The 9,545-nt window shown below is 35.4% G+C and overlaps 2 protein-coding genes across 2 annotated transcripts; one reads left to right on the top strand and one right to left on the bottom strand.

Annotated features, from left to right (window-relative positions):
- Positions 1-312: 312 nt before the first annotated feature.
- Positions 313-4,707, top strand: LOC110631788 (adenine phosphoribosyltransferase 4). The gene is given in 7 exon segments (XM_058138518.1): positions 313-448; positions 774-803; positions 1,967-1,977; positions 2,855-3,008; positions 3,456-3,605; positions 3,939-3,997; positions 4,216-4,707. Coding segments are annotated over 7 exon segments (540 nt in total). The 5' UTR covers positions 313-366; the 3' UTR covers positions 4,270-4,707.
- Positions 4,708-8,031: 3,324 nt separating this feature from the next.
- LOC110631790 (uncharacterized) lies at positions 8,032-9,250 on the bottom strand. The gene has a single exon (XM_021779753.2). It carries the CDS (start codon positions 8,972-8,974, stop codon positions 8,087-8,089), a length of 888 nt encoding a protein of 295 aa, XP_021635445.2. The 5' UTR covers positions 8,975-9,250; the 3' UTR covers positions 8,032-8,086.
- Positions 9,251-9,545: the final 295 nt, after the last annotated feature.

Raw genomic sequence — 9,545 nt, 5'->3', positions numbered from 1 at the left:
GTGTAAAAACTAGAAAGGTTAAAAACAAAAAGTGGAATCACGAGGCCCTATTCTCTCCTTTTACTTGACCAAAATATTTCGTTTTATTTCCTCCCCCTCTCTCTCTCCTTTTTCTTCTTGTGCAGAGAGCTCTCTCTCTCTACTAACAATACTCTCTCTTCTCTCTCTTTTCTCTTTCTTCTTTTTTTTTTTTTTTTTTTTTATTCTTCTCTTCTCTTCTCTTTTCTTTTTTCTTTCTTTTTTTTTTTGAACAGAAAGAAGAGGGAGGAGAGGGGGGGGAGGGGGGAAGGGAGAGTCTTTTCTAGTTCTCTAGTTTCTCTATTATATACACAGCCTAGATACTAGTTAGATACACAGAAAGATACAATGTCGGCTTACAGAGACCAAGATCCTCGTATCCATGGCATCCAAACTAAGATTCGCGTTGTCCCTGATTTCCCTAGAGAAGGTTTCTTTTGCCTTTTGGCTCTTCCTTTTTTTCCCCTTTTATTCTCTTGATTGCTGAAAAATGCAAAAAAGAAGAAAAGAAAGTTTTTTTTTTTTTTTTTTCTCTTTTTTCTCCTGACCATAAGACAAGTCAAGAACAAACAATAAGATAACAAGCTCTAGATACACAGAATTTTGCAATATTTTTCTAGTGGATAATGGTAAGGTTATTTTCAAGGTTGCAAAGATTTTTTTTCTTTTAATGCCTGTAATTCATTGGCTGACGAGAAGTTTATATGTATACATAAAGAAAAACTTTCTTAATGGGTTATTATGGCAATTGGCAGGTATCATGTTTCAGGATATCACAACTCATTGCTACTGATAAATAAATGAATGAATTATTTTGGGACAGTTTATAAATTGGAAATTTATTTATTTTTTTTTTTTTTTCAGAGGTTGTAAAGATTTAATTTGATGCTTTTTTTTAACTTTTTTCTCTTTGATTTGGGGTGTATGTGTATGAGTTCCATTTGCTTTTAAATGAAAAATGCACCATTGTATGTATGAGTTGTGTACCTTTGTGTGATATCTCACTGTGCTTTTATTTTTTTATTTTTCCTTTTCTTTTTTCTTTTGGGTGGGGTGTAATAGAATGATTTATTGTTTGACTAATGGCCTTTGTTAGTGGGATGAGCCATTGATTGCTATGTCTGTTCAATTTTCCCTATGAGCGGCTATCATTTGCTCGCTCTCTCTCCCTCTGTCGTTGGTGTTGTTGGCGTTGTGGGCATGTGCTGCGATCTGATTTGGGCGGATTGATGGTGGTTGGCGATGGATGCCCACCTTGTTGAAAAGGAGGTGGACCCAAATAATGCGAGTTAACATTGGGCCGGTTTATTTTGGCTCCATTTGTAATTGTGAACTTCACATGTGTGTATCCCATGCCTCATGTTTATACTCTTTATTTTTCCTTATCGTGATTCCATTTCTGTTTCCTCATTTTATTTGGTGTCAAACTTGTGTGAGAAACTGAGTAGCATTCAGGGGTTTAAGAGGATGAATTATTGTGTTCGCTGTAGCAGATCTTTTTAGTTAAGTAGTGATTTACTTGCATTTCTGCATCATTTATTCATTAACAAGTTTCTGTAGTAAAGGACTATATAGACGATGTGCTATTGCTCCCACAAACTTGTGCAAAGGTGAAAAGTTCATGATCTCATCATCACAGTGGCATTGGTCCTCATTATGATTATATTTTGGATCACAAAGGATTTGGTCAACATTTGGTATATATTTGCTTTGTCCTAACGTGTAGCCTTAGAATATGTCTCTTTATGTGCTTGTCTGGACGTCTGTTGTCTTCTTGTGTTCATGAGAAACTTCATACGTATGTGGAATCTTCTCTTAAAATTATAGTCTCACATGGAAAATTTGTGGCATTTTCCTCTGCGAGATAAGGATTTCTGCATCTTCTTATCTTCTGTCTGCCTAGTTGATGTTATCCGCTGGATTATGTCCAGCTCATAGGGTTGGTCAGTAGAAGACCCAGTCCAGGGAATGCATTATAGGTGCATGTCACACTCAACCATTAAGCTTAACATAGTCACATTTTACATAATATTATTGTCTTTTTCAAAGTGCATATTATTATTTTTGACATATTTTGATATTGGAAGTATATCAGAACCCTGATCTCTAATATTCTATGTTGAAACTACCGTGGAATAATTTCTTGTCACAGTATATATCTGTTTTCCTGACAATTTTTTGACACAAACAGGTCTTTGGCTAAAACGTTTTGGTTGCTGATTTGGTTAAGTTTTTCTTATTCAATTATTTGGCTGTCTGGGCACTTTATGTCCTTTGATTGCCATGTAATTTTGAAAGTTAAATCACTTGTACTGCTTCATCTTTGTATTCTGATGACATCTAAAAGTCTTCCATGAGAAGCTCTTCTGCAATAATGTTTTGAAAACTTGGTGGTGGAGATTGAATTTTTCCTGTGTATAGTGCATAATTCTCATTGGGGCATAAATTAATTACAAAATATATTGCTTTTAGTCAATTGCTAGAAATTCTTGGATGGGGCAATGGTGAAGGATAGACTACAATTTGTGCCTTTTTCTATTACTAAAGTTTTTTTTTTTTTCATGTCAAATGTCGAAATGCATTGCTTTCTTATCGAAGTTGATTTAAGTTGTGCAGCTGTTTCATTGATTTATTAAGGATACTTCCAAATTTTCTGTTATTTATTCCAAAACTTATGGACATTTCATTTCCCCCAAAAGGAAAGATCACTTGCTTAACATCTCAGCGTGCAACTTTATTAGCAGGTGTAAAAAATTGGAGAAATTCATTTGTTTCACAAACTTTTTTTTTTTTTTTGGCATTTTGCTGCATGTAGTTAAATTTTTATGTAATGAAGAAAGCCTTTTGAAGTTATTTGAGGTATTTACTTCTGAAATATGATGGATTTTCTTATTCAGGCATAGAAGCACGAGGATTTATTTTTGGACCTCCTATTGCATTGGCAATTGGAGCAAAGTTTGTTCCATTGAGAAAACCAAAGAAATTGCCTGGTACTTATTTCATCTCTGAATTAATTTTCTGTATACAGCTCTAAATTGTCAGGCCTGATGTACCCGTTGCGTAGTTCTATAGACTCTTTATGTGTTCTCAATGTCTGAGAGCTTTGTAATTTCTGAACTGCATGAATTGTTCAATCCATGCGATGCCCTGATGTGGAGTAATAATCTGCACTTAATTTTTGCATCATTTTTAATATCCTATACTGTTTTGTGGTAAAGCAATGTGTTATATCTCTGACATGCTTTCCCTTGATTTGATTTGGTATGATAGTGATAAGACATGGCTACATTGTACCATGGTGTTCTCGGTTTGTACTTTTGGAAAAAAAATTGAATGCTGATTTTTTTTGTCTTCTTTTTGACTATGGCAACAAGTGCTCATTGTGGAATACCTCTCGTTTTCTATGGCCTGTTTAATAATACATTGTCTTGTTGCAGGTGAAGTTATTAAAGAAGAGTATGTTCTGGAGTATGGAAGTGACTGCCTTGAGATGCATGTTGGAGCAGTCCATTCAGGGGAACGGGCTTTGGTGGTTGATGATTTGATCGCCACTGGTGGCACTCTGCGTGCTGCTATGAATTTACTGGGTAACCACATCATAAAATCTTTTCTTCATGATAAGTTTCATTTTTGCTTTTGACCTCAGCTATTGAAGGTATCAATTCACTTGATTTCTTTGTTTCCGATCATGGTAAATGTGCCCAAGTTTAGATGTCAAACTGATAACATGTGAGAAATGTCTTAGAACTCAAATAAACTTCATTGGCTGATCAATCACTTGGCTGGGTGAATTTGCCTCCCCTAGCAACTTTCCTTTTCAATAATGATGCTGAATTTCATCCCAATAGTATTGCTTTAAATATTTACTCGAATCTGAATGCTGCTTGAGCTTCTAATCAATTTGCAATATATTCTCTCAGAACGTGTTGGAGCAGAAGTTGTTGAATGTGCTTGTGTAATTGAACTACCGGATTTAAAGGTAAGTACATTGCTGCTTTCTTTTCCTCTCCATATGAGAGTAATAAGACAATTGTTATTAAATTTATCTCCTCTCTCCAACTTGTTGCATGTTTTCATCGCTTTTGCCGTTCTCAAGCAATGTTTTGTAATATACTGCATAAGTTCATATGCTTCGATTTAGCAATTTAGTTATCTAATTGATAGTGATCCTGACTATATTGGATTTGGCACTGACAGGGTCGTGAACGATTGAATGGCAAGCCCTTGTATGTACTCGTGGAATCCCATTAATAATGGCAGATATGATTCTCCTGCCATGGTTTCAGCACGACGAAAAGTACATTAGAGGGATATTGGCGGCTACTCATCTGGAATCTGCTATCGGTTCAGCCCCACTGTTTCCATGAGTAGTGAATTTTCGAGGAACAGTGGTGGTTGAGACCCTTATTTTACCTGTTAGCTTAGAAACATTGATTTTATGTGAAAGGCTGGATTTGAAAAAGAAAGGTTGAAGGGATCTCTCATTTTTCCCTTTCTTGAAAATGAATTTATGTTTACTCAACCAGTGCTTTTATTTTGAGATTAGGCTTTGCTGTGCATGCGCTATTGATATGAGTAAGGTATTTTGCATAATTTTGAAACTGGCTACACAACCATGTCAAATTTTATTCGGTTTGTCCAAATGTGATTGAGGGTGGATGGAGAAAATACAGGCTATTTAAATTTTCACCTTTGATGTTCTCCATTATAAGCCGTTATTTATTTATTTTTAATTTCAAAACTCTTTTCGTAGAAATGGCAATGGAATAGATCGTTATTTATTATTTTGGATGCTCCAAGCGCATGTATGAAGATGAAGTCAGGCTGTATCTTTTTTGTCAAAAGATATACTTTCATTTAAGGACAAAAGGCTTTAGGCCTGGTTCAAGCACAAGTCCAACAAAAAAAAAAAAAAGCTCTAAACCTAGCATAAAACATATTAGGTCCTACAAAGCCCACAGCTAGGATGTCTGGTTGGCAACCCAACCTTTATCAACCCAAAAGAGTTGGATGCCAACGTAGAGCCCTAATGTTCTAGACTACGACCGATAACCGAGTGACCCGAGAAGGGGAGCAACACCGTTGTCTCAAACTAGCCACCCAAGGAAGACAACACATCAAATGAAGCACACAGGGCAGCCATCCATGGACAAGCCATCAAACAAAAGAATCTCCAGGACAGTAACCTCAGGACAGCAAAACGTACCCAAGAGCTAACACAATCAAGGCCAAAGGGAAGCTAGACAAAGCTTGAAAGAAAACAACACAAAATAAGCTCAAAGATGCGGCAGAGCTCCATACTCCATAACTCAAGGGGTCGGCCATAGATGGCGTAGTTGGCAAAGTACCCTCGAGGTACCAACATCCCATGAAAAAGAGAGAAAAGTCTCTCTCTAAATGTTGCATCGCTGTAGGCTCTATCAACTTGATAGTCTAATTTAATTTCTTAAAGATCGTCAGATGTTAGTGGCAGCATTGAGAATTTTAATTCAATTAAGCCTTAATTGTAAATTAATTAAGGTTGATTATATGTTTTTTTTCCTCAATTTCATTTGGTTTAGAGCTACATATGCTGAACGTTATTTTCACAAATATGCGATGAAGTCTTCATTCAAAACCTTACATGCCATTTTCTTAGAGAGGATCTGTTGCCTTCTCTTAGGGTTAGACACAAAGATGTGACGTGTTTTGGGCGCTTATGTTGTCTAAAAGTGTTGGACACAACTCTTCATAAAAATAGTGCTATGGGTACTAGATATGGGTTAACAGTCACTTATAAACGGAGTTATCATCTAACCAGAGAAGTCATTTGCAAGAAATCTGAGAAATCTTTTGTTACGTATGTGAAATCATATTTCAACTTATATGAAGGAATTTATGGGAACGATCCAATTTGGTCATCAGAAAGCAGAGGAAAAGAAGAGTGTTGGAGAATGGAGAGAGAGATTCGAACTACTTGACGCTAGTAATGTAGCAAGAAATTACAAAAGAGTTCCGTGTGGTCATACATCTTTACTTGATGTATCAAAACAGACATGCAGAATTTTAGGTTTGGCAAGATAAGTGAGAGCTATGAGGAGGAATATAGGTTTGAAGTGTCCATCAAAGATGGTGACCAAATACCATCAATTTGCCTTTCATTGTCTGCCAAGGGAAGTTAATTCAACTGCATCACCAAAGGCTTTACCAATAGTTAGTTTGTTGAAGAGAAGAAAGATGAAAAATTTAATGTGTCAGATGTTACTAATAAATCACAACAAATTTAGGTGTAGTAATTGCTCATTTATTGCCATTTGTTATTTTGCTTTGCTTCCTATGTACTTGTTATTGATAGATTTTTAATGATAATTTTTTCTTGCCCTAACCAGTTTGGTTTGTTTTTAATTATAATGTCAGGATGAAGCCACCAAGCTTTGTCTTGGGTTGTTATATTTTCTAGTTAAATCACTTGGCTTCTAATTCTCAAGGGCTTCTGTTTCCCTGGATTTTATGGTATTTAATGATTAGCATTCAAAAATTTATTACTCTTTTGCTTTGGGAGACAAAATAAGTCTGGAGTTGTATATGTTTTGATTTTTCTTATATAGTTTCAGTTTATTATAAATTTAATATATAAAATGTATGGTGAAATTTACTCATTAAATATATAAATTTTATATATTTATGTGTATAATAAATTAAATTTAGGTAAAATTTTTTTTATATATTTTAACTTTTATTAGTTGTGAGTATGAATTACGAATTTCCTTTTCACCAACCTTCTCTCCCCACTCCAAAGAACAAAATGATGGAGATGTTCATGTAAATTTAATAACCAACAAAATCTTTACCCATCATGTTCAACTTTGATTGTGATTTGGAGGAAGATGATAATTCAAATTACGATTTCTTCATTCAATAGTTTTCGGGAATGCTGACACAATATATATTTTTATAATTTTTATAGTAAATAATGAGTTAATTCGTAACGTATATTAAAAATAACAGATCAATTAATTTGTTTTCAATTGTAATAAATATGAAAGGAAGGACCACTTTGTTGACGAAATTATCCTTAAAAAAAAATGACTTATTTTAAATTAAAAATAAAAATTAATTTACACTTTAAATTTATAATTTATTCTAACTTTTAATGTGATTCACTTTACGTATTAACTTTCCTTTGCTATATTTAAACAATTATACATACTCTTAAGTTAATATAAGTAAATAATAAATCATTAAAAAAAAAAACTTAGAAACACCAATAATGTTTATTTATTTTTTTCTCTTTAATTGCAAGTTAACAGATTTTAAAAGTAGAGAAAAGGCCTTGAAAATCCTAGACTTTGTCATATGTGTCAACTTTTTGAAATTAAAAGGAATACCACCAATTAGCCAATGCTTTTTTCAAGTAAATCAAATTAACTGACAAGATTCATCTACACAAGAAAGCTAAGATATTCTCTTGTCAATGCATCATTACGAGTTCAATATTTCTGCTAAATAACAACAAAACTAAAAATCAATTACTGAGACTCATTATTAAAGGATTAATCTCTAATAAATTTTAATAATAAAAATATAATATGAAATTGTATTAGGGTAGATAAACATTTAAAATAAGGGAACTGAATTTAATAGGTTTATCTTGAAGTGCGTGTATAAAAGTAGAAGCGATTGCCTTTGTCATAAAATCAACTGCCAAAAGGGTCCTCTTAAAAACTAAGCGCAAACAATCAATGAGAAAGCGAAGCTAGTCACATACTGAGCTAGAGAAAATTATGTAATCCAATGTTGGTCAAAGATTATTGGAAAAATGACCCTCTAAGCCATTTCAAATCATAACTAATGAGTGCATAATTAAAATCAAATATTACAAAGGGAATCAGAATAAGGTAATTAATTAGCATTTATCAACCCAATTTTTCTCTTAAAAACATGCAAAATTATCACGTTCCAAAAATTGGAAATCAACAAAGAAATTAGAAAAATTGTGTTGATAAATGTCAAATGAAAACAATCCCACGGAAATTTAAAAGAAATAATAATAATAATAATAATAATAGAAAATAATTTCCACGTATTTTTACAATTTATAGATAATAAGAAAACAAGGTAACACTGCACGGTGATCAAACACCAGCAACTGCCCATTTTCCCCGCTCACCGAGTCAAACCCGACCTGCCCCTCCAACAACGATTCCAAGGCTATTTGTTTTGACACCCGACCCGCTATCACTCGGCATACCAGCATCGCTCTCCTTCCACTGCCACCGCCAGCACTCTCGTGCGCTGCACCGCTCCCTGAAAATGTGCAAATCGCAGCCCCCTTTCCTCCCGGGAAAACCCACGCGCCGATCCCGGCTTCATAAACCCCTCCAGTGGGACCCAGACAGTAGAACCGCATCATTTCATTGCCGTCCGCGACGCACCGAGCATTCTCCTTCCACGTGCTCCCTACAGATAATCCGGCCCGAGTTTTTACCATCTCGCGATACTCTTCGAACCTTGAGACCGTTCTCGACCCGTTGTGAACTTTGAAAATCATCTCGATCCGACCCGGGAAGGACTTGTTACTCCAGCTCGTGTGAAAGATAATTTCTACCACATTACGCGAAGGGTGGCCGTCGGGAACGTCGGTCAGGGCTGGAAATAGCGGGTCGGAGTTTCGGGTAGAACGAGAATGTCGTGAATCGGGAGCCGAAACGGATTCGGGCTTAGGTTTGGGTTTGGTATGGTTTGGGGAAATGGGTGTGGGTTTTTGTTGCTTCTGTCGTTGGTTGTGGTGGGAGTGGCGCTTGGACTTTGTGGGTCTTTGTTGCCTGGTGGCGGTGGCCGTTTCAACCACATCTTTGATGCTTTGAGTGCTCTTTCTACAACTGGAACTGGGTATTAAATGCTTGGGGTTGGGGATAAGAACGTCTTCCACAGCTCTGGATTTGCATTGCAGTGACTTCATCCAGCCGCTCGCCATTAAACGAACACAACCCAATCAGATCTTCTATTCCCTCTCTTAAAAACTGTGTGTACGAAGCGAGAAAGAATTTCTCTCCTTTGTGTGGTGTCTCAAAATCTGGAAAATTTCTCTTCCATAGTCTTTTTCTCTCTCAAGTTCTGGAGTTTCTCTCCCTAGAACATTGAGGTTCCATTTGGGGCCTGGCGTTTTTAAATTTTTTTGGATTTTTTCTGTTTTTCTTTCTGCGGTCTCGGCTATATGTATTGTTGTTGGAAGGAGAGGGATGGAAGGGACATGGCGCGATATTAATTAAATCAAGTGTTCATTGTAGGGTATGGTGCAATGACGATAGTGCCACTGACTTCTGATGGATAAGGTGGCTCTCACTTCTACTTGTCTGTTGTCCGTATCTGCCATACTCTAGCCTGTTTCGTTCTTGAGTATTTGAGTCAAGGGCAATAATGGAAAATTTGTAAAAAAAAAAAATTGAACTTCTACAGTTTTTAGTTTAATATAGAAAATAAAAATTGAATTTCTATAGTTTTTAGTGAAAACAAAAAAAGTTAATTTTTTTATTGATTTAATTAAA

The sequence above is a fragment of the Hevea brasiliensis genome, chromosome 16 (assembly GCF_030052815.1).
Source record: "Hevea brasiliensis isolate MT/VB/25A 57/8 chromosome 16, ASM3005281v1, whole genome shotgun sequence".
Lineage (NCBI taxonomy): Eukaryota > Viridiplantae > Streptophyta > Magnoliopsida > Malpighiales > Euphorbiaceae > Hevea > Hevea brasiliensis.
The sequence above is the reverse complement of the archived record's forward strand: the minus strand, read 5'-3'. Positions and strand labels throughout refer to the sequence as shown.